Here is a 27,207-nt window from a genome sequence, read left to right as displayed (position 1 = left end):
TAGCATAACTTTATCTATTTACTGTTAAATTCCTATATATTAATTACCAAGACACCTTCATATTATGAAATCAATTATTGCGTTTATTTATATCCACATTTACTCAATGAAGTAATGCATTACATTTTATTATTATTAAAAGTGATAAGCTTGTAATATATCAAAGGATAAAAACTTTCAAATTTTTTTTTTATTGAAAAAACCTTTTTTTTTTTTTTTTATAATATATATTCAATATATACGACAGAACATATATGTAGAGCATATTTAGTTTGTACGACGAATATTTAGAATATATATAAAACAAACAGTGAATGCCCAATACTCCAGGGAGTATGATGATATAAACTGATGGACCGCAAGTCTGTTGGCCCAAGAAAATCCACAAAACGAGCAAAGTTGCTTCCGGCAGATAAAATTAGGGGTGATTTTTTTTTTTTTTTTTTTTTTTTTTTAGAGAGAGAGAGAGAGAGAGCTAAAAAAATCAAAAAAGGTCACAGGAGACTGTTGGAAAAATCATTTTGAAAGACTTCGATTTCTTCATAGATAAATTTGCATCAACCGTGGCCATCTTATACATTGGGCAATTTTTTTTTTTTTTATTCATACAAAGACCATTTTTTGTACGAATTATCAAGCTTTCATTTTAGACACGGATTTACTCCTAAAAAGACCCTTTAAAAGGTTCCAAGACATACTGTTGTTATTTAAATTTCCGTGTTATTTCAGAATAAGTTCGTTTCTCGTTTAGCCTACCGGAAATAGCTATGCTCATCAAATAGGGTTTTTTAGTACCAGAACACTCGCATTTTATCAGTTTAGATTATCACACTGGCTGGATCTGTCAAGTGTGCAGCATATTTTTCTACTTATTTATCTTATATATTTTCATTAGATTTTTATTATATTTCACTGTTTATACCCTTCGTATAAATTTAGTGCAATATGCTCCATGTACATGTATTTCAATCATATCTTGAATGAACATTACACTTTCTGACACACAGTTTACATCAGAATAAAATTTTTTTCACTTTTTTATAAGATTATTTACACTCTATCAAATTTTTTTGTTTATAAATTAAACATTTTTTCAATCTTAAATCTACTGATTCAATATCCATTACATGTGTATGATTATTTCACAGTGACCTGATTTTTTAATCTATCTCGTCACTCGCGATGATTTAACAGTTAGAATCGTGTAATATGATCTGCTCTAGATTTTTACAACATGAGTAATTTTTTATATTAATATTTGTGTGACTCCTGATTGACAATTCGTTAAAAATTTTTCTATTAGTTATCGAAATAAATATGTAAAATAATTCATGTTTGGATAATAAACGAAACGTCTTACAAAAGTAACTTAGTATATCGTATGTGTAATAATTAATGTATAAAGAGTAAAAGAGTGAACTAAACCGTCCATAGGGTCATCGGTAAAGAGCGCAGGAAACAGGAAATCCTGAGGAATAAGACGAGCCAACCAGAAAGCAACAGCATTAAGCCTGTGATTTTAATTCTGTGTGTTTTTAAAATACCTTTATTTTTTTACCAAGGGATTTTCTACTCCCTAATATTTTTAAAACTCAAATTGTTATACCTCGTTCAAATAATAAATAAAAAAAAAAGTCAATCAAATATGTATATATATGTATATATATTTCATTTGATTGATAATCAAATGAAATTAAGATGAATAACGGGTTAAAAATATATCTACAAAGATATATAAATATATAGATGCATGAAAGTAATAGTGAAAACAAAAATTAATGTAAGAATGAAAAAAAGAGGAAATAAAAGATAAAAGGAGTGAGAAAGAGAAAGGAAAAATTTTATGGGTTCGTTGATGTACACATTTAAGATTTATTGTGATGCCAAACTACATTACAACTCTTATACCACGAACAGAAATAACTTTTAAACGTTTTATTGAGTATTATAATCATATTCATTTTTATAAAAAATTTCGTTTGAATTATCGTAATTTTATGGATAAAAAAAAAAATTTAATATCCCAATGCGCTTACAATAATTATTTCATTAAACATTTAATTATAAAAATAGTATGTTATTCATATATCAATTATATTGATCAACTAAATTTCATTCAAAATTTTAAATTAAGACATATAAATAAAGGGAGAAACAGTCAATTTCTTTTAAACTCCCCAAATTGGAATTTTTTTTTTTTTTTTTTTTTATACTATACATGTATATAGTAGTTGTATACATGCCCCAAATTTAAACTTGTTTCATCCATTTTATCCGTTTTAGAGAAAATAGACTGTGACAGACGAATAATAAAGTTGTCCTTTTCGCTCCAAGCTAAACGCCGTCTTTTTCAATATAAATAATCTATTGGGAGTGACGCTCTCATAATTGTCACCTGTGTTGCCAATCTTATTACCTTCGAAGCAAATAAAAATACTTCCGTTTTTACACCGAATGAAAAAAAAAAATAATTTTCTTCATATAAATAACTTTTATGAAAAAATGTTACAATATCTTGTCTTGGCTTTTTTTCAGATTCTTCGTCGCCATCAGAAGATCAAAAGAGAACATAATTTTAACTTTATTGAGTTTCTTTAATTCAGTTAGATCGTAAAAGAAAATTCACTCAAGAGTATTCGAATTTTAAAGTTTTATTTTTTTTTAATATGAGTTAAGACTATAATCGGTCTAAGAGATAAAAAACTTTTTTTTTTTTTTTTTCTTTTTAGAAAGAGTCAAATTTTACGGATTTATAATCAGTCAATTCAAAAATAGTTTCTTGTCACTTTTACATTTTTCGCTCTAATTCATTTAGACAATGTCGGATAAAATTTTTTTCTTGAAATAAATCCTATGATAAATTATAAAAAAAAAGATCTTTTTGGGTTAATATTAATTAATATTCAAAACCTGGATTTAAAATAAAACATGAATAATCTAAAGTAAAATTTACCTAATAAATAAATAATGAACAGAATAAAATTTTAGAAAGTTTATTTCAAATATAATATTCATTAATAAAATGGATTTTGATGAAAATGAGGGATACAATACTTAGAACTCGGAGAAACTAATAATAAAATCAGCTTGTAAAAATTCGACTCCTACCGGGTTTAAAAATTGAGGATCGCTTGCTTGCATGTAATTGATGGACCTCCACAGAAAAAAGGTTTACTTTAAAAGTTAAGCCAACAAAATACTTAGAAAGACCGAAACTGTTTTGACCGAAGTAAAAGTCTTTTTCCATCATTCAATTTATTCTTAGTTTTACAAAATTTTTGCTGCATTCAGAATAAATATTTTCTTTATTTGTGTAGGATAAAAATGTTTTATTTTTTTTAGTTTTCTGTGTAAATAAAATTGATTTTAAAAAAATGTTTATCGATATTTTTTTGTATAGCAAAAACCCGGTTGGTAAAATGTAAATATAGCAAACCCGAATATAAAGCAGTGATGGGAGCAGGAAGGATTTAGAGAGTGATGGCATAAACCTTTTAGGGAAACTAATGCATCAACCTTGTGGGTGATGGCAGAGTACAGGATGTGTGTTGATAAAGCAAGCTTTGCACCAAAATGAAACAACAGGATATGAGAGGTAGAGAGCTAACTGTAGTCACTTTTACCATGACTGATAATGGGTGATTGCATTTTCACTTACACACATACATACATACATACATATATGTTATATAATGACAGCTTAATTATCACTATACAAAGCACGTTTAGGTGGATGAATGTTTATAGCCAACTTGTACACCTGCGTGCTTCATAGTTTTACCATCAGACAAAGGAATTACATTTTCCATCAAATCAAATCAAATATTATAAATTATAACATAACATGATGGATGTACCGGTACTTATATATTAAAAAAAAAAAAAAAAATAATAGTAATAAAAAATAATAATAGGATAAAATACATTAGTGAATAATTTGTTCTACGAACAAATAGAAAGTTATTCTATGGAAATGAGAGTAATACCGTCAATATTTTTGAAGGTAGAAATTACATTACATACACTGTATACTAACAAAGAGTACTAAAAATCCGATAGGAATTTTATTATTAGTTTTAAAACCGAGTGGAGGTGATTCTTCATTATTTTAGCTTGACATTTAATAAAGGTCGATCGGAGACGTTTTTTAAGATAAATATTATGTATGACGTAGGGACAGTAAAGAGAAAAAAAATTATACATAATTATAATTAAATTTGAAATAAAAAGAGTCAACAGTTAATTGTGAATTGATGAAAAATATTATTTACATATAAATTACTTATTGATTCAATAAAATAAATTAACTGATTTTAAAATTCGTTTTATTTCATTATTTTCTTAATTATAAATAAATTATATTAGAGCGGTGCTTTCGGTTAATATTTTACGAATTGTTCTTATTCCTTGTTTTGTATTTCTTATTTGGATGATAAAAATAAATCTAGAGTAATTTTAATATCAAATTGTAGATGGAGAGTAAATTTAATCTCTCGGTATATAAAACTTTTACTGAAACTTTTCTTATGGATAAGTGCTTTCTTGTGTTTATATATAAATTTACATTATTTATTATACTGCAGAGTATGAATTTTGTGTTTCAGAAAATTAACATCAGATAATTAATAAAAAAAAAAATCTAAATTTCATTGAATAAAAGTTTTAATTAATGTTATATTCGAAATATTGTCTGTAAAAATGTATTTTTAAAATTATTTTATTCTACGCGTACTAGAAACTTTTATACATTGCAGAAAATACGTTAAAATAAAAAATGAAAGAGTGGATTGAAAATGTCCAGTTGTCCATTTTTCGCTAGGCATTTACAATGGGTTGAACCCTGTGTATTCATCGGTGTAAGCCCTCATATTTCCATTTATGCATTGTTAGAGATATCTCACAACTATTCTATATTTTGTACAGTAACAACCCTAATCTTGTAGGGTGGCTTTGTGTCTCAAGGGAATTTTCCAACTAAATTTATCCCGTAAATCAGTAGATCCCTGTATTTATATTCTCCCTCACATCATACACATATCACATACATTTTTTTTCACTTTTTCTATTTATAATATCTAATATCAAATCATCTGTATTCTATATTACTGGAGAATACGAATTATCAGCCCACCAGCCACTGATTACATTAATTTTCTTATCATTTTACAACCTACTACATACAAATGCAGATAACATTTTTATCTCTATCTTTGCTGTCTGTCTCAGTCTTGATACTTATATTATACATTATTTATTATTCATTCAGTACATTACTTAATTACTTATTGACTTGATTATTAAAAAATAAATAAATAATTTTATTTAATAATAATAAATATTTAAGACTATTAAAAATAATTGATGATTTTTTTATTGACTGTACACTTATGATAATTGATATAATGTATTACGACAATTTACTGCTCTAATAAACAATAATAATGATAACTTCCGCATGAACTACATAAAGCAGTACGATCAGTATTCCGGAAGAACCAGTAGCCAAAAAATATTTTGTTGTAGAAAACTCAAAGCTTATTAATTGTTATTAATTATTGGTTGGCTAAAAATAAAGGGCCGAATATAGAAATAAGGCAAAAAATGATACGGTTAAAATAAAAAATTTTGTTCGTATAATTGATGAGTAGAGCAATAATTAAGTGTGACGAAAATAAAAATTAAAATGACAAAAAAGTTAAAAACCTGGGAAATTTTATAAAAAAGGTACCTTGGATATAACAGGATTTAAAAAGTGACTACAGATTTAGATTGAGATGGCCGATTGTGATCTTGAATGTTGCCCTAGACCTCCTAGACGAAAGTTACCGTCCCATTGTGTAGGTGATGTTTATAGATGTTTTTAAAAAAAAAAAAATATTTTTTTGGAGAGTATACAATTGGAGTCATAATAAATAAAAGTTAAGAGAGAGAAAGATCGAGGAAGGGGCAACAAGCAATGAGCGAGAGATACCGAAATGTGTAAGAGAGATATACAACACTCACTCGTCGGCTTTACCCGAGAACTCGATTGTACACCGAAGAAACGGCAGTCGCCACTCGACGCCCGTTACGAACGGAAAGAAAATTCTACGCAAACGCGAGGAGAACGACTTTTAAAATAGAGTTGGCTTATCGCTATTATATTTATGTTTTTTTTTTTTTTTTTGAAAAATTCAACTGTTGATTTTTTAATATTTTATTTTTAAACAATAATTTTAATGAAAATTTTTATCTGCAAGTTTTATTTTTAGTGCCACGTTTTTTATTTTTATTTTTGTGAAGGTGTAAAGTGAAAGGGAATAGACGTAAAACTTTTTTTGAGTATTTTTTTTTTTAGAGAAATTAAAAAAATATAAAAAAAGTAAAAGTTGAAGGAAAGATTAAGGACAGAGAAACATTTTTGATACTTTTTTTTTTTTTTTTTTTTTTTTTTTTTTTCTCTTGTTATAAAATTTTGTGACTTTTTTTTTTTTTTTTTTTTAAGCAAGTTACGATAAAATAAATTTTTTTAAAATTGGAGTAAATTATTTAATAATCAAAAAATAAACTTGGAAATTTTTTTTCATAAAAATAAACAATAAACCATTGGTGAGAAAATTCAAAATTAATTTATTGAATAAAAATTTGATTAATTATTGACAATAGTAGTAGTATATGTTGAAGACGAAATGTCAGGCGAAGTTTTAAAAGACAATTGGGTAGAGATAGAGAGGCGAGAAGTACATGGATATTTTAATGAAAATAAATCATTAGACTGCAAGTGACTTTATTAACACTCACTGTCGTCACATATTAAGTGATACATTTATGTATAGACTGGGATACAAAAATTAATTAATAATTTATTGTATTATACATTTACACGTGTATGTTAAACATTGGATGTCATCTTGTCATAACATAAATAATTAAACTTAATAAAGTGCTACTCAGCTCTTTTAAATTACCATTGATACCCATTTATAAAAAAATTTATAAATATATTTATTTTTGCTAAGGTGTTAAAAGTAAATAGTTTCTTTTTGCAACGTGACTTGTTTTGTTTATGTGAAAGTGTCAGCTATATACACGTAATAATTAGTAATTAAAATTGTACTTGTGATTCAAATCTATCGAAGGATTTTATTTATTCTTCTCCATCAGCCTGATTCATTATTTTGGCTAAGAAATTTTTTTTTCAATTATTTTTTATGGTAAGTTTGTTTGTTGTTTATATGACTTAATGTTGAATGGAATTTAAAAAAAAAATTTTCTTCTCCACAATTTATTTGTTTAAAAAATCCTAAAAATTTTCAAAAAAATATTCTAATCTTATTAGAAAAAATTTTCTACCTATTGTCAAAATAAAAAAAAAAAAAAAAAAAAAAAAAAAAGCTGACTAGTGTCTCTACAGTTAAAGTATTTAGTCTATAAGAGTCACTAGAACAAACGAGTTATAATTGAGTTCTCATTATCATTACCATTATAATCATCACTCATCACTACTACCATCAGCAGCATCATCAACATCAAAGATAAGTTTGGTATAAAGTACCGTTAGATCTTTAACCAAACAAAATTAAACATAATACATAAGAATAAGAATGACCGAGAATCTATTTGTTCTTGACCCAACTCTTGCATTGTCTTTATCACACATGCAACGCATAAAACTATTAAAATCTCTTGTAATTATAAAATTACAATTACAAAATATCTTTTGTTTATATATGAAATGGTAACACTAAATACAATAGAAAATAGAAACAATTTACTTGAGTTTAATCTCTCTGGATATAAATATAAATATAAATATATATTAGAGTAGTTGAACTGCAGAAATTTATTAGGATAATTTTGATGATGGTATGATCTAATTATGGGCCTTCAATGAAGACAAAGCATTCTTGGATTCTATATTCTATAATAGAGCAAGTGAGGTAGCTTATACAGTATACAGTATACAGTATACAGAGGGGTTGTTCATTAAATAATTAATCAGCTCAAAGAGTGATTGGTTTAACTGGATTACCGAGATAGAAAGTGTAACACGCCACACACTACACACGCGTTTATAATTAATTTTACACAGATTTTCTCACTCCTCATCCTCATCCCATCTATTAACTATTCATCAGGATTATCATCTATATTCCGACAAAATATGATATATATATATATATATATATATATATATATATATATATATATATATATATATATATATATATATTGCTACAGTTTATGTATTAATACATAATAGAGGATGTTAAATATACAATATATATTATTTGCTGTCTTTAGTTAAGGCTGAATAGCTCGCGTAATATAATCATGTACTTTCCTGAGTAGAAAGAGATCAATTAGCGTCAAATAGTTAATTTGACTTTTAATGAAAATTAATTTCAATTTGTCCATGGCATACTTATAAATTATTATTTTGTTTTAATTTTGTTTTATTAAATTTTAATGATTAATTGATCGAATATAATGATAATTATATTGCTAAGTAATGATATGCTTATTGAAAAATTTTTAGTTATTTTTTTTTTTCTAAATAAAATAATATATATATATATTGAACACGGAATAAATAAGATTAAAAGAAATTAAGACTTATGTATTTCTACGAATGTTCTTTGTGTTAAAAGACTTTTATGGTGTATCTTCTATATGAAGTTCTATTCGTTTTACTTAACTTTTTACCTTTTTACTTTATACTTGATGTGTACATTCGTTCTATTCGCTACCTGCTAGTGTTGCAGCTATTCCACCACATCAGTAACCACAGTACGGACTTTGCTCGCACGGTTACGTTGCGCGCGCCCGGCTGCGCTAAATGTCAGGTGCACTACAACCATTGCGTGTATATTTACCAGCCTCCTTTGTAATAATATTGTCGTGAGAATTTTCATAGTAACCATTTACAGATTTTTATTACTATAAATTTATTATTTTTCCCTTTATGGAGTATATATTCTAACCAACCACGTAATACTCTCAAATTAACATTGCGCGGAAATTTTTATTAAATTGAATCACAATTGCTGCTTATACAGCTCATAACGTGAAGCTTTAGGGTGTGCTTTACGATCGTTTTAAGATTTAAAGATAACTTTAATTTTCATTTTACAATAAATTTAGTTGTTAATGTAATTTTCTATTTATTTCCATCCAGTATTTAATATAACGCTCGTGAATTAGTTTCCTACTTTTTCCCCAATAGATTCATGTCAATAAAACAAAAACAAATTTATTCGCGACACTTTCTAATGAGCGACATTTTATACATGTATATGTATATGAGCAACCAACGAGAGAGTTTTTTTAAATCACCGTATTAATATATATATTATCACTGCAATTACACCGTGTGGTGTAATGTATATATTTATATGCCATTTGTTTGTGATGGTTTAATCTTAGTTTATGACATATATATATATATATATATATATATATATATATATATATATATATATATATATATATATATATATATATATATATATATATATATATATATATATATATACGATAACCACCTGTCTCATCTTATGCACGCAATTAATTTATAAGAAGAGAGTATGTATATTTGATGCATATATTTCATATATAGAAACATGATCGTATTTGTGAAGCAAGTGGGTCGGCTGTCACACCTTTTTTAAACTGCCTACTATATCCCATACTGATGTACAAAATCTACTATTATTATCATTACGTGTAGAAAAAATACACAACTTTTATATTTGTTCTTGTTTTTATAAGGTTTCATACCATTACCTGTATCTAGTCTATAAATAGAATATCTAATAAAAATTTGTAATAAATATAATCGTATTTTTTTCAACAAAATTTTTAATATCATAGTTTCTGTCACAAAAAAAAAAAAAAATTCTTTTTCCAAAAAATTAAATTTATTGAACTTGTTATTTGTAATTTATTGAAGTTATATTTGTCCGTGTTCGTACTCCGGTCAATGAAAATTTAATAAGTCAATAAATTCATTTATGAAAATAAAAAAAAATGTTGATTCGATACAATAAAATAGATAAAATATTTTTCATGAAAACGTCTGTCGAACTCAACAATTTCCAATTTAGTTCATTTTGCTTCACTTTATATTTCGTTAGTTTTTTTATTATTTTTATTTTATATCCTACCTCTCATTTGTAGTCTTTTTGAAAGGTCATTGAACTAACAGATAATAACTGACGTTTTTATTATTGTTTTTAATTGATAAATATTACAGTTGATCTAGTAGTCAATAGGGTGGGTCAAAAAAATCGAATAATTTATTTTTGATTTTATACTCTGAAAAATAGGTTCGTAGACACCTAAAAAGAATTCTCTCAAGTATAAGCTCTTAATTATAACGGAAGGTCCTCCGCTTTGCGGGTTTCTATTTTTTTCGAATAATCAGATAAAAAAATTTATATCTCGCTTCCAACTGCTTGGAAAAATATTCCATGGCATAGATTTTGTGAGAAATTGAATGCTTTACAAAAAGGTCTCTTATGACTTTTTCAAAAAACTCAACCGATTAAAAGATATTCATAGTTGAAGTTTGGCTATTTTAAGGAAAATATTCGTTTTTATTATGAATTTTATAAGTCGATGAAAAAAATTATTTCGGATTGCGGAACTCATGATTTTGTAGGAAATTTACTGCTCTACAAAAATGGTCTCTTATGATTTTTTGATTAAGTGAAGCCGTTACGAGATATTCATCGTCAAACATTAACGAATATCAATATTTCCAGTTTTTGATCAATAATTCGATAAATTTTAATTTAAACTATGAGTTTCAGGAAAATTTACATAAATTTGAGTTTCGATCGATAAAGAAATGTTATAAACAATTTTTTAATATTGTTTTCAGTCTTGAGCTTGTTTGATTGCATTAAAACAAGAAATTAGAGCATTTTTTTCGACATATAGCCAATGATTAGTTTAATTTGAAGTGAATGACATATTTCTTTGTCAAATTTAATATGAAAAGTATTGAATCAAGTGAGAAACAACCAGTATTTAACTTTTTTATAGATAAATTTTTTATTAAATTATCAATTGCAATATAATTGTCTATATTTTTAACATAACAGTACGCTATTACTATAAATAATTTCTTTTATTACAATTTGGGAATGTTTTTTGATGTTCTTTGACAACTTGCAATAAGTACTGGAATTGTTCTTCATTTTTGTCAAGCATTGATTATATTCACTGACTAATGCAACAGCTCGCTCTGCTGAATCATTGACAACTTTTAGTTGTTGAAAGTATTCTTTATTTTCGAGATAACTCTCATTAGTAGGCCATAATTCAACATCGATATCAAGAAAGTCATACGGTAGATCGAAGATTTTGAAAAGATTTAATGACTTTTTAGACACAAAGTCACTCAGAGTTCTCTGCGCCAATGAATTCAAATCTTTTTAGCAATTACAAATCTTTTAGCTTTAGAATCTGTACCTTCACGAGTATTAACAGCTTCAACAATACTTTTTTACTTCTAATGGAACGCCATCGTCAAACAGTGATAAAATGGCAAGTTCATCGCTCAAATACCATAAGTGCGAAATCATTTTTTCACACGTAGCTGAAGAAATCAAAGGATTGATATGTTTGTACTCCAATAAATTTTTCATAAACTGCAAGTCATGATAAGCAGCAGTTGTTGCAGAAGTTGATGAAAACCAAGCTTTTAAATACAATGTGACTATAAAAATACAGAAATGACGAAGACCATGCAATTCTTTCTGAGAGAGTTTGAATTCATCTCTGAATAGATACATTTTCAAACTATAAATGGCCTTAGCCATCCATCTAGCATGATGAACAGCACCAGGACGTTTGAAAGAAATCTTTTCTTGAGGCATTTCTCCAAGGAAAATCAATGATAATTCCAATAATTCTTTATCTAACTTATTATAACATTTCTTTATCGATCGAAACTCAAATTTATGTAAATTTTCCTGAAACTCATAGTTTAAATTAAAATTTATCGAATTATTGATCAAAAACTGGAAATATTGATATTCGTTAATGTTTGACGATGAATATCTCGTAACGGCTTCACTTAATCAAAAATCATAAGAGACCATTTTTGTAGAGCAGTAAATTTCCTACAAAATCATGAGTTCCGCAATCCGAAATAATTTTTTTCATCGACTTATAAAATTCATAATAAAAACGAATATTTTCCTTAAAATAGCCAAACTTCAACTATGAATATCTTTTAATCGGTTGAGTTTTTGAAAAAGTCATAAGAGACCTTTTTTGTAAAGCATTCAATTTCTCACAAAATCTATGCCATGGAATATTTTTCCAAGCAGTTGGAAGCGAGATATAAATTTTTTTATCTGATTATTCGAAAAAAATAGAAACCCGCAAAGCGGAGGACCTTCCCGTTATAATTAAGAGCTTATACTTGGAGAGAATTCTTTTTTAGGTGTCTACGAACCTATTTTTCAGAGTATAAAGTCAAAAATAAATTATTCGATTTTTTTGACCCACCCTAGTATACAAAGGAAGTAATTTTAGATTACGGTAAAATTTTTAACACCACTCTATGGTAATTTATTTTTCAATTTTTTTTTTATTTTTCGAGCATAACAATATTATTATAGACCATACTTTTTTATTATTTTTTTTTTTTTGTTTAAATACTAATGTCCCGTTTAGAGGCTCGTAAATTGTGTGTTAATTATGATTACTGTACCATCGTGACTAAGAAAAAAAAATTCTTTCGTTTTTAATTTTCATTATTAGTAAGGTTTTAGGTAGAAAATAATTAAATTTTTAGTCAATTTATTGTCGAATAAATAGTCCGCAGGTATCATTTATTTAAAAATACGATTAATTATTTTCCGGTTTTTTAAGAAAATTTAAATGATTCAGAATCTATTAAAATTGTTTAAGCTTAAGACATTTGTATTAAACCTAAAGATTAACCTTTGACTCTTGTTACTAAAAATTTTAATTTTATTGAACGAAAAGTTAAAAATGATAAATTGTTTACGTTAATACAGTTTAAAAAATTTAAAGAAACATAAATATAGATTCATATTATTCAATAAATGTCGTAATCAGCATTGAATCAAGATTAGCAAACATGAATTTCTCCTCATCCTTTCAATGTCATGAAGAATGAAAAAAAAAAAAAAAAAAAAAAAAAAATCATTGTGAGCATGGAATTACTGTCAAGAAATTATAAAAGAGACTTTCATGACCAAGGTCCGTTGTGTAATCATTGATTTTTTTTTATTGTGATTATTATTTAAAGATAATAATAAACGAATATAAACATTAAACATAAATGTAGATAGTTAAACAAAATTATAAGGACAAAATACATTGAAAGTGAACTTGTATCTTCGTGAAAAATGTTCAGATATTTGAGTTTTAACTCAAACTTTATTAAAAAGCGAGTAATAAATTAATTTAATTATAATTACATAATTATAAAATTTTATGACCATAAAGTTGATTCGAATATTTACACTAAAGTTACACATACATTAATGATTAAACGGACAGCACATATAAAGAACAGTCTTTCGGGGAAGCATGGGAATTACCTGAGGTTACACAACGTCAATATTTTCCGGTTGTCTGCGGCTAGTAAGTATGTCTTCAAGCCACTTGTCAAATCATAAACTTCATATGATATACCTATTTATTTTCTTTTAATATAACATACATATGAAGGTATATACCTACGATAAACATACAATTTTAATTAATTTTCTCATGCTGTATTATTACATGCACATATATCTATAAACTATAAAGAATTACTTTATTATATATAATTAAATCAATCCATACATTGTGCTTCTTAGTAGACAAACAAAGAGAAATAAAAGTAATGATACATTTTAATTGGGATGTTTTAAAAGAGCTTATATATATATTTTTTTTTTTTTTTTTTTTTTTTTTTTAATTTTTAATATGATTCATTTCCTGTGAATCAACTTTGGTTTTTTTTTTTTTTTTTTCGAATGCATAAGCTATATAAACTGTAAATTAATAAATTTATTTATTAGCCTTTTAATTATTGGAGATAAAATATTGAACGAGTTTACTTGTCCGTTAGTCTAGCACATTTCAAAGTGGGTTGCTATAATGAGATCGATGATTTTGTGTGTACACACGGATCTATATGTGTCACGTATAAAAAAGTGTTTGTTTTATTTTTTTTTACGATTTTTAACTTTACCGTACTTTGTTTAAAAATCAATCAATAGATAAATTAACTATTCAATTAATTAGTTGTGTGTGTGTGTGTGTGTGTGTGTGTGTGTGTGTGTGTGTGTTAATCCTACGAGTGCATATTTAGTAAAAATACTTTTACTTTCAATATTATACATTATCAGCTAGAATGAGAAGGTAACAGAATACAAATTACTTTTAACATTGCTTAAAAATATATATAAATTAAATTGAAATTTTAAATTTGTTTAAAAAATTTTTCAAAGAAAATACGATTAAAGAAACTCAAAAAAGGAGTGTAGATAAAAGTAGGATAGCGACTGGGTCAATGTCAAACCTTGATATAGTTTTTAAAATTCTCTTTTAATTAAAAGCATAGTTGATGTATATTTTTTAAAATAATTAATTTATTTGTAAGTAAATTATTGATTTAATTTAAATAAATTTATAAATATGTAATTTTATAATTTATCGGAAATTTGATGACCTTTTTGCTGGTGAGAGCGCCAGAGGAAATTGAAGAAACGGTCTTTAATATAAAGTCAAGAGTATATATATATATATATATATATATATATATATATATATATATATATATATATATATATATATATATATAATGTAATATTATAAATTTTTCTCATCGATATCATTACTCTCAATCTCACTGATGTTTGAATTTATCTGTAAACGTTGCTTAAAGTTCAAGTAAATCTTTAAAAAGCTTGTTATGTCTTGTCATGCGCAAGGTGGTCTGTTGGCCTTAGGCTGTCGGTCACTGACACTGTTTCACGATGAGACACACAATTTAACTGGAGCCTTACGTGCCGTATAGGCCTTACTTACCACTCACCACGTGACCAATAAAAAATCCCTGATTTAATTTTAAAATTACATACTTATCACTTATTAAAAAAAAATTTATTTTCATAACGACCGATATATTAAAATATACTTGTGCTCATACCGTGATAATAAAATTATTTGAATTTATACAAGAAAGCAAACCATCATGATCGTAAAAGATTAAAGTGGGAAACATTGTGTGCGAAAGAGAACTCACGGGTTAACAATCGGGTCAATTCCTCATTTTAAAAACCAGTTGAACATATACAAGAGCACACCTTGTTATCATCCATCTTCATGCTTATTACTATTATTGTTATTGTGATACTGATTAACATTATGATTATAATTATTATTATTGCTATTGGCCACAATTGATCGACCTCTCATATTAAATAATTTATCATTAAAATTAATTTATTTTTTCAAATAAAGTTAATATTTAATAAAATATTTCCTTTTACAATTTCAACTGCTATTTCATTTATTTAATTAAATATTTTCATTTAAAAAAAAAAAAAAAAAAATTACTCCAATTAATTCGGTTTCTCAGTCGAGATAAATTAGTAGAGATTAGAAGTTAGATTTTTTACAAAATAATTCGTACATTATAATTAGTTGAGTTAGAATATCTGATGTTAAATACACTAAAGGGATGGATGAAAATGGCTGATGAGATGAGAGCGCAGAATATACAGAACAAAGTTTAAGTTGGGAGTAAATAGTTTATGTATATTACAATACATACTACTGAAGAGAAACTAGAAATAATCTCCAACGGCCTGGGTACGCCGACGAGTACGATCGTACCGAAGAGATATGGATGGCATAGGGCGAAAATATATTTTGACCCGCGGGCCATTTCAATCCGGATTTTAGCGACCAAAAATGTCATATAATATAATTTAATGTCTACGATATTAATTAAACTTATAATTAGTTAAAAATATTGAATAACAACGGTAGTAAATAAAAAAAAAAAAAAAAAAAAAAAAAAAAAAATTAAATAAATATCGCTTCAAGTTTCATGGGGTTATTATTTTTATTAATACATAAAAATTTTTTAATTATTTTTATGAAATTAACTATTTTAATATTCTGATCTAAGTAAACATTATTGCTATTTAACGTGGACTTTACTACAAGATCCAGAATTTTTATGGGCCATATCAAGACCATATGAAATATGCACCCAACGCTCTGAAAAGTTTTGGCACTGACCCAAAATATATCCATACAACAATCGTGCGTATTTTATATTAATACATCATCTCTCTTTAAATTTATCAGCCATACCCTTCTACTTATAAAATTATTTGTCGATTGATCAATGGTAGTTTATGTAATCAAATTTCATCAACATATTTATTAAATAACAAACTTTTGTTAGTTTTTATAACTGATCAAAAATACCAATTAGATTTGATACTGACCCAGCATAAATATTAAACTGTAGTAATATAGTTAGCATATTATTAAAAATTAATAAAACTAACATCAAAAGAATACCAAAATGTCGATTTTTATATGAACACCGGAAATATTCCGTTATCACACTGCGATATTGCATGTCACATATTCTTCCGCTTTCTGTTTATTTATTAAAACACGCAAAACAACATTATATTGTTCACAATTCAATTATATAATTGAGTAATTATGTTGTTAATTACTGAAAGAATTATTTTTTTCAAGCCTACATTAAATTACTTATTAAATGAAATTAGATTTTATTTTTATCTATATTTTAATCTGATGTAAAACCCAAATATTGTACCGACTCCAAAATAATAATTAAAAAAAAATTACAATTAGTAATTTATAATACTGAGCAATTTATCTTCATTTTTTTTTTTTTTTCATTCAATAAATTTTAATATCCAAAAAAGATAAATAGATAATAAATATAAAGAGTTCACGAGGATTTTACCGAGTCATCTTAAAAGAATGTTTTTGTCAATAAGAAGCCATTGCTCCCGACATTAATCTGAACATTAAAAATAAAAAGAAAATCCGGTTTAATGGCTTTAAAAAAAAAAAAAAAATTAGCGAAAATCCGGGTTTTCAAAAAAATTTTATTAGTTACATTACTATTGAAATAGTTGGCAAAAATCATAAAGATATTTTTTAAAATAGAATCGTTTATCCTTAAGTTCTTGAGAGTGAATTAAATAAAAGTAAATAGCCAATACTAAGGATAAAAAAGCAGAGAAACAGAGAAAGAAAGAGCTTGGACTGGGAAAAATCGAAGAAAGCCTTGACGCACGACTGGACAAGGATCGAAGGTCTTTGGTGTTTCTAGCACGTGTATAATATAATCCAAGACCTGCTGAGAACGAGTCTATACAAAGGGAGTAAAATAAATAAACACAAAAATAAACCAAAAAAATATAATAAAGTCAAGTTAAATAAAATGAAATAAAAATAAAATGTAACCAACAGAAACAACGACAATGGGTTGTCGAACTTGCAGCCAACATTCACCCACTGCAGAATGGAAATTACGCTAGGGTATTGCCTTGAATACTTGGATTGTATTACAATATTTTAATAAGATATAACACCAAACTATTCCTTGTACGTTTTAAAAAAAAAAAAAAAAAAGTATTATTATTGTTGCTTTATAAAAAATAATAAAAATACAAAGTACAAGCTATTACACTCGAAGAAAACGAATGAGTACCAGTGAAAAAAACACTCGTTTGCTAAATATAAACTCCATACACATTTAGATATTTTTATTTTATTCATTGATATATATATAAAAAAAAAAAAAAAATGTCTGATAAAAAAATATCAACTTATATTTTCAAGTTAATTTTTTATTTAAGATTACGGTAATACTTTTAATGTCGAGGTTAAAATCTAAACAAAGGAAATGTTGGTGTATTATGTAAAAAAAAAAAAAAAAAATTTTTTTATTTAAAAAAAATTTTATTTCATAATAGACTTTTTACAATCAGGTGGAAAAAAATAATTTAAATGTGCATTTAAAATCATAATAAATAGAAGAGAGTGTTTTAATTCACGAGGGAGATGAAGAGAAAAAGAGAGAGCGATTGAGCCGTGAAGGACGAAAGTGAATTGAGAGACGAGGTTCGAGTGCCCTGGGGCATCTGCGTTTGCTTTTCTCCCTGCTGCTGCTATATCATATATTCAAACTATTCCAGATACATATAGTAGTAGACGATATATATCTATATATTTATATACACGTGCATATAGCCGATGGACTAATACAGAATGCCCAGAAGGATCAACTCATGTCGTCCTGATGGTCCCATGTGCTTTAACCAACTACATTTCGACCACAACGACGATGACGACCAAGCAAACTCACGTAACGACACTAAAAAGTTTTGCCACCGAACCACCATCAACGTCTGTTATTTTTTTTTTTTTTTTTTTTTTTTTTTTTTGGTTATACATTTGTATAACATTTTATGAACTTTTTCAAGATAAAAACTTTTCTGTTCAAGTATACTTAAGTAATTTTTTTTTTTTTTTTTTTATTATTATTATTATTATTATTATTATTATTATTAAGATGTCTCGTGATGTTAAACAACATTAATAAATACTCTAAATTTTATTTTATCGTTTCTAAAATTTTATGACAAAAAATAAAATAAAAAGGCAAAGAATAATGTTTAGCGAAAAAATACAAAGGATGATTAAAGAAACAATTATGTATGAAAACATGTGAGAATAAAGATGAAAGGGCCAAGAGATAATATGATATATTGATTGAGGATGCCGTTGCTGACGATGGTGTGTAAGCTATATAGAGCATGACTGGATAGTCTAGGCAAAACAAGGTAATATGAGAGCTTCCGGCAGACAATTTAAACTTCAAAGTAGTCTATGCTTTCTCCCTTAATTCCTATTCTATTCGTATGTTCAGTTACAGAGTAGTGATATAAGTAGTGGTAGAATGTGACGCCTTTGGAGATTAGCAAAATAAGCTCGAGAAGTTTCGTGGAAGCTTTCTCAGTAAAGAGGAAGGAGTATACTACGCATAAGTTTATTCATAAAGTCTAAATGGCTCATACTATACTCTGTTCTCCTTCTTCCTCTTATACTCTTCGAGAGTGCAATGTATATATATTACTGTCTTTTGGAGTAAACTCTCCTCATCATCGATAACTAGTCTAAACTATTAATGATATCAAGTTTATAAAGGCAAGATGGGATGATAGGACGATCCTAAATTCCTAAATGGGATGAGAGACAGTATAAAAGGGACACTGGATTACGGCCAAACGAGCCGCGAACGTGTTCTGGAATTCTCTCTGCGGAAACTGCTGTCTCTGCTCCTACTTTAGTAGTCTCTTTCTCATTATATTATAGATCTATATAAACATGTATGTGTTAATATAACCTCATCAAATAGTATCAGTTTTGTCACCATGGCAATGGTTTTTTATCTCTCTGTCACATAAAATCCTCTCCTTACAAAAGAATAAAAATATATTTTTCTTTCAGATAAAAAGTATTGACTGTTTAATATTTTTAACGTTGATTGACCTCATCATTCTCAGAATTATATACGATTATTATTTTTATTTTTCTTTCTCTGATCGGTTATAGCCAAAGGCTAAAGCAAAAACAAGGTACTGAAATATACGACCTACACCTACAGGTTTTAAAAGGAAGACAAAAAAAAGGATAAAAAAATTTTTCTTTAAACTTTCTAACTATACTGACTCTTCCTCACTTCTTATCTCTCATCGTCTTTAATCCCAAGTTATAATATTAAGTATTTATTTTTAAAAAATTGTCAGGTCAAAGATCGTCTACTTCTATTGCAATTTCAATTTTTATCGCTAAAGTAAACAACTCTTTACCTCTTAAAAAAAAAAAAAAAAAAAAAAAAAAAATATATATATATATATATATATATATATATATATATATATACCCGTACATCTTAATTTAAAAAGAAAAATACAATAACTCCCACTCAATTTTTACTCGATAAATAATAAATTGAAAAGTAAACAACTTATTAATTAATATTTACATTTATTTTATTTTAATCGAATAAATTTATGATATTGACTTGAATATTTATATTTATTTATAAAAAAAATAAATATTCAGATCCAACCGATAGATATTTGTGAATAAAAAAAAAAAAAATTAATTAAAAGATAGAACGATTATTATATTACGCGATTAAAGCATGAAAAAAATAATAGCTAACAACAAGTGTAATATGTAGAATGTATAAATACTTTCGAAATACTGTGAATGCAGAGCTCTGTTCTGTCAATGATAATTCTGAGTACATACATAGGTATATAGAGTAATAAGAAAATTCACAGCGATCACAATCCTGTGGAATGCGCTTAGAAGTTTAAGTTTCGAAAGGCTTCTCTTATATTACATATATTAAATGTATATACACTGTATAATACTATAATACTATGTACTCACTCTCTTATAACATTGCTATGAATGCTTACGCATGGTTACCGAGCTATATGAGTTACAAGTGTTTCTTTGAATCACATTATAATTTCTGGTGTTTTAAAACACGATATGTCTCAATGAAATTATTTTTCGATTAGAATTAGAATTAGACACTGGCAGACTTGCGGTTGTAAAAAAAAAGAAAAAAAAAATTATCAATAAAACGGTAATGTTAAATATTTAATTAAAAATTTTTAAGTTATTCTGATAAACTTATTCAATGATTAACATTATTATGTTTAAATTTTAAATGTATATTAATATTATTCAACGCAATATATATTAGTACACGTTTTTGAGACAGTGATATATATATCTTGTAATATAGTTTTTAATATTTTGAAAGTTAAAAATTAATAAGCATTAGTTTTGTAGATAATAAATAAAACAATAAAGTGTACTAAAATAAATCATATAAATTGATAAAGGTTATTAGAAGTATAGATAAAATTTTGGAGCACATAAACACATGGTATAACCTTAAATATTATCAGTGTGACTATTTCAATAGTAGAGACAACGGTAATACAAATTTTCAACTTGTATTTAAAATTTTCTACCTGTTTATAATTTACAGGAAATTTATAAAATACGATGAATTTGATATCATTTTAATTTCTATAACAGTTCTAATGGCATTATTAATGGTTATTAACTGTATAAATGGTTCTCCAATATTTTTATGATACCGGTTAACGACTCCAACGATGATAATGAACTTAAAACACATCGACTAGTAAATGAAAATTATAATAACAATGCAAAGGACTGTGATGGAATCGTTTTAAGTGATAGTTACAAGTGTACATTTTAAATAAATAATAAATAAGCAATTTTTGTAACTTTAAATCGTACCAAAAAAATTGTAAACCTATTTGGTTGTTGGCTTATAAATATTTATTGATATTGAAATATGTAATTTAACTTTGTAAAATATTCGATGTGAAAAAAAAAAAAAAAAAAAAAATACAATGAAAAAATTTGAAATTCTAAACACGTTTATCGATAATAAATTTTCCTTTTTTCTACGCACTTTCAACGAGCCTTTTAGGAAAAAAAATATATATTTTCTTAAGTAAGAGGGGTGAGAACAATATCTAAGCCGTTACGTAAAATATCTACTCTATTACTTTATTGTATTTTAAGAGTAAAGTTTAAAAAAAAAAAAATAAGATTAAAATGCATTAGTAACTGAAAATTTTAATTTGTCACCACTGATAAGTAATTTATAACTTATCAAACAGTGAAAGTTTAGAAAATTATCAGAACTGTAAAAGTGAGTCAATGTTTTAGTTTTTCTAAGCTACCCGTGAAATTTTTATCGCAAGTTATTTACGAATACGAGCTATATGTTAGAATTTAATGTTCTTAGTGATTTCACAATGCATAATTCATATTTATGTAAGAAATGAGGAAATAATTTTTTTTTTATCACTGATCGCAAAAACTGGATTAATTATTATTGAACATTTTTTAATTTTATTGAAAACATTCGAAAAAAATTTCAGTTATTTCAAAGATTTTTGAAATCAATCTGATCGTAAAAATTTTCTTTTATAATTCTGACTTAATTTCATCATTAAATTATTTTTCAATTATTCCATTTAGTAATCCTTGACATTTTCTAACGCTCTGGCATTTGATTTGAATTATTTTCATAATTTTTTTAGTTTAATTTATTTGAAAATGGAAATAGAGGGGAAAAAATTATTTATAATTCAAGCATAAAACTATCAGAAAGTGAACTATTGAAGTTTCACTTTATTTAATATTAAAGTAACAAAAATTATTCATATTATTTACCACTCAAACAATTTATGATCACTCAACTCGGATAATAACAGTTCTCTAGGATATAAATTTTCTATTTTTTATTATTGATCATTTTTTCTCGATTTTTCTTTCAAATTTAAGTTAAAAGCTTCACAATTTAAAATTATAAATAAATATCAAAAATATCTTAAATTTAATTTTAAATAATTTTTTAAAAATTATTATTTATACTATTCGTGCTAGAAAATTGATTTTAATTTTAATGAAGATTACATATTTTATCTAGCATTCCTTAAATGAGTAAACTTATTATAGTTTCTAAGAATAATAACACCTGTGTCTAACAATCACCATCAAGAACATAGACTAACGTTTATGTATCTTAAACGGTATATATTAAAGCCTTACTGATAAGCTTATTTTACTATTTGATTTTAATCTTAATTGATTTTTCTGATAATTTACGTATATATTAGACACACACAATTTACTTTATAGATACGACATAAATCATGAATATTTAATAATAGTTAATCACTTCACCCGATAAAAACTTTGTATTATTATGAAATATAATTTTTTTATATTTACATTATCAGTATTACTTATGGCACATTATTCTGTTTTATGTTACAGAAATAACTCCAATGTCACAGCCCAGCAATCAAAATATTATCACAAGTTAAAAAACCATCAGCCGTGGAATAATTCCGTCAAAATGTTATCATCCAAAAAACAAAATCATAATAATAATAATAATTTAAATAAATTAATTATCCTGTTATTTATAAGTATTTTGAGTAGCAATGTTATATCAGCACCCTCAAGTGAACTCAAAAATTCGCCACCATTACCACCACCATCCTCAAAAAGAATTAGCATTTTAGAGGACCCCCAACATCCAAGTGCGTTAGCTTGGAGCGTATTGTTACTAGCAGATAGCTCTGTGTTGGATTCACCAAGTCCACCACGGCGTATAACTCCAAAGAGTATATTTATAGCACCACCATTGCAAACTTGTCCTGAAGGTTATCAACCAGACAGTATGAATCGTTGCGTAAAGGATGTCAATATCAATCAAGAAGCCTATTTTGATTTTCTTCTTCAGCGGTTGAATGCAATGTACAGTAATCTAGGAAATTCTCAGCATTTTAATCCACCTTTATCTACTTCCTCAAGTGGTTCTTTAGGACCTTTTCAATTAAACATTCCTATTGTTATAAATTCTGACAAAGAATCACCAAACCCAGATAGTGTTTCTGAAAAACCTTCCTTATCTGTATCATCAGATGATAAACGTCCAGAAAATGAAACAAAGAAACAGGAAACAATAATAACAGTTTATGAAATTGAAGAATCCAACAACAACAACAACAACAACAACAACAACAACAACAACAACAAAAATGATGATAATAATAATAAAAATAATGAAACAAAACCTAACGATGATAAATCATTAGAAAATGAACAATTAATTCCTGTTGTAGAAATTATCGAAACAAATTCAAATGGCTCTCAAATAGTAGATTATACAATTCCTATTAAATTGTACAATATAACGAACAATACAGACACTAAAAATAACACAGTTACTTCAAATAAAGAAAACTCATTAAATGAATCATCAATATCAACTCTAGTAGTTCTTTTATCTCCAACAAAATTACAATCAAATATAACGGAAGATTCAAACAAAATAAATAACCAAAGTATTGATAAAGACATCGTTAATGTAAGAAATAATTCCACGAATGAAGAAATAAATATAAGCCTTCCTGAATCTACAGTAACGACTACTTTAAGCCCTATTAAAATTTTTCTCAACTCATCATCATCATCATTAGTATCAATAAACACTAATACGGATTACGAAGATGCGGCTCAAGTAACTGAAAAAGATGCTGATATTATTTACGATGATAATTACAACGATAAATTGACCATAGATTATAACACAGATGAAGAAGACCTTGTAGATCACACGGAAGCCTTTGAAGAATCTACGGAAAGTGATTATGAAATTTTGAAGCACAGTGAAGCTGGTATGACTGTAACGACTTCTTCACGGTTTTATACTACATCTTCATCTATTGCACCTGATATTCAGAACGATAAAGATAAGGATGATAGTGATAAAATATCCAGTGAAGTTTATATTAATCGTGATTTTATTCGTGAGACTACTTTAGTGGGTCTTAACTATGATAAAAATAATGGTTCAACTGAAATTGATAAAGAAATCCAATCGACAACGCCATTGGACAATAAAGAGATCGAAGACAATACGGAAATAACAGAGAACACGGAAAAAGTTACAGAATTCCAAACACAAATGCCAGTTTCAATTGTTGACAAAACTTTTGATCCGTTTGAAAACATTAATCCGGTGATAACGATTGAGGAAGCTTCGCTAACCGGGTTTATTGATAGAAAGACAACGACGACAGAAACCAAAACATTAAAGTCAACAACACCGTTCATTGTTTATCCAAGTCAAACTGATACTCAAATTTTTCAAACAGTTAAGCCGTTTCCTCAAGCAGATGTCGCAGAAATAATGGCTGTATCGTCATCTAATGAGGCTGAAACTGTTTTGCCTGAACAACAGTCACTAAATCCAATTATTGTAAAACCTATAGATAATAAAACAAACCAAGAAACATCCTCACATAATCCTATCACTGATAAAAAAAAAGAAGAAACGTTTTCTCAAAATAAACAAGTTTTTGATTACGATCTGGCTCCGCATATTTCCAGTTTTAGTAGCCATAAATTACAAGATAATCCTGTGATAAAAACAATTGACAACCAAAAAATCGATTTGAATAAAAATCCAGTTAATTTTTTCCCCAATAATAATTATCAGCCTCCCTATAATCTTCCAAGAGATTACGTACGATTTCCGTTGCATGACCAGCAGCCAACTCGTCCGAATTATGTAAGATTTCCGTCAGAAGAAGCCAACAGCATTCATACAGATGATTCAAAAGAACGTTATCATAACCGCTATCCATCTCTGCAAAATAATCGACTTGCAACAGCTAAACTTGGTACCTTCAAACGCCCAGTGTGGCCGATACCGCCAACATGGCACCTAGATCGTCAGCATTCACGCGTTAAATCAACTGATGACGAAGATCAAAAACAAAATAAAAATACTCCAATGTTGATGAGATTTTGGAAGCGAATGCCATTGATTTTAGATCCTAGTTTAATAAATAATTCACCTAATCTCTCGTTTTCACAGATTCCAACTCAATTTGAGCCCAATCAACGTACTGGAAGATCACATTCTTCACGTCGAGTGAGTTACTATCAAGAAATGTCACCGCAAGATGTAAAACAATCTTTTATACGCATTCAACGCTAAATCCAAATCGATACTGCAAGGAAGAGTTCTTGACTAGATTCTCTCCTTTTTTTTTTTTTTTTTTTTTTTTTTTTTTTTTTTTCCATAACGTTCTTGATGATCAAGACTATCATCATGAATGATCAATGAGGATGGAATCCCCCTTCCCCCCTCTGACTCTCTCCGTTATCAATACTGATAATTATCGATTTATCGATTATAAGAAGTGAGCATGGGTCTACGTGGGCTTACAAGTACCCATTATGCTGGTTCAAATACATATATTAATTATAATTATTATAATTATACAACGTTTGTCCAGCACGCACATATTTCAAGACTGATAGCACTATTACAGAGAAAAAAAAAATGATTAATAAAAATAAGAGTCCTGAATAAAGCGAGTTGGATAGACGGTGCTTTTTAAATTTATTTATTTACTTTAATATTTATATTCGAAATAACTATTTTTTTTTTTTTTTTTTTTTTTTATTTCCTTCTTGTCTTTAAATTGCTCTTAATAGTATCAATAAATCATAGTAATTAATTGTAATAGCAGTTAAATTGAATGTGATTTAAAATATTTGTGCTGAAAAATATATACATGCAACTTACTAAGTAACTTGATGTTTGAATAATTAATCATAAATATATATGTCTAAGAATAAACGTTTAAATGTGTAATAAAATTGAATAACTTGAAAAGTATATAAAAAATATGTGTGAATGACTTTGACTTTATGGCCAGTAACTGTTACTGTCTTAATTATTTGTTTATTATTATTTTTATAAATCGATCGCACCGTCTTGAAAACATTATATTAAAGCCCACTCTTTCCTGTATTTGTATCTCAGTATGTCGCCATACATATCTAATTAATAATGACTTATTATATATTATATTTAATATATATATATATATATATATATATATATATATATATATATATATATATATATATATATATATATATATATATATATATATAAAAAAATATATGAATGTCAACTTATGTAAATAATTTATTCATCCGTTGTCGTAATAAATAAATAATAAATTGTATATATCACGTATTATTAATATTAAATATTTTAAATAATTAATAAAATGATTAGTAATAAAGTGTGAAATTATTAGAGTGTTAAGTAGAATTGTATTAAATCGTAATTTTGTATTATTTTAGTATTTATATTACAAATTTAAAAAAATGAAATTAATAAATTATGTATGCATCAATGTATATTCGGGAAATTTGATTTAAGTGGATACTTAATTTTTTTTATCCGATGAAAAAATATTAAAAGTTAATAATTAAATATTATTTCGTTCATTTATTCTATTAATTATTATCCTATTTGTTTGTTTATTTTTATTTTACAAAATAGCTTTTAATTTTACGTTTTATTTTTATTTAAAGTAAGAGACCCTGCGCGAGATGTCTAATCATTCTGTTTCCTTATACGACATATTTAGAAAGTTGTTTGGTATAAAATTATTGGCCAAAGTAATTGATAAAAAAATAAATATTTCAGAAATAAATCCCCAGTTATATTAAATTACT

The 27,207-nt window shown here is 26.5% G+C and overlaps 1 protein-coding gene across 5 annotated transcripts; it reads left to right on the top strand.

Moving 5' to 3' along the window:
• Positions 1 to 6,502: 6,502 nt before the first annotated feature.
• Positions 6,503 to 26,535, top strand: LOC141524864 (uncharacterized). Of its 5 annotated transcripts, none has more exons than XM_074238992.1 (3): positions 20,375 to 20,686; positions 21,098 to 21,796; positions 22,930 to 26,535. In XM_074238992.1, the coding sequence occupies exon 3, from the start codon at positions 23,012 to 23,014 to the stop codon at positions 25,664 to 25,666; it is 2,655 nt and encodes an 884-aa protein (XP_074095093.1). In that variant the 5' UTR covers positions 20,375 to 20,686; positions 21,098 to 21,796; positions 22,930 to 23,011; the 3' UTR covers positions 25,667 to 26,535. The 5 variants fall into 5 exon arrangements, with proteins under 5 accessions (XP_074095092.1, XP_074095093.1, XP_074095094.1 ...); XM_074238993.1 differs by lacking the exon at positions 20,375 to 20,686 and adding an exon at positions 20,737 to 21,042 and having other exon boundaries at positions 21,148 to 21,796; XM_074238990.1 differs by lacking the exon at positions 20,375 to 20,686 and adding an exon at positions 20,737 to 21,042.
• The last annotated feature ends 672 nt before the right edge of the window (positions 26,536 to 27,207 follow it).

Source organism: Cotesia typhae, unplaced genomic scaffold (genome assembly GCF_013202065.1).
Source record: "Cotesia typhae breed Kobodo isofemale line unplaced genomic scaffold, CoteBio_Ctyphae contig_23, whole genome shotgun sequence".
NCBI lineage: Eukaryota > Metazoa > Arthropoda > Insecta > Hymenoptera > Braconidae > Cotesia > Cotesia typhae.
Note: the sequence above shows the minus strand (reverse complement) of the source record. Positions and strands in the feature narration are given on the sequence as shown.

What these genes read in the sequence shown, in the direction of transcription:
- LOC141524864 (XM_074238991.1), top strand. Translation starts at nt 23,012, where the DNA reads ATGTTATCATCCAAAAAACAAAATCATAATAATAATAATAATTTAAAT.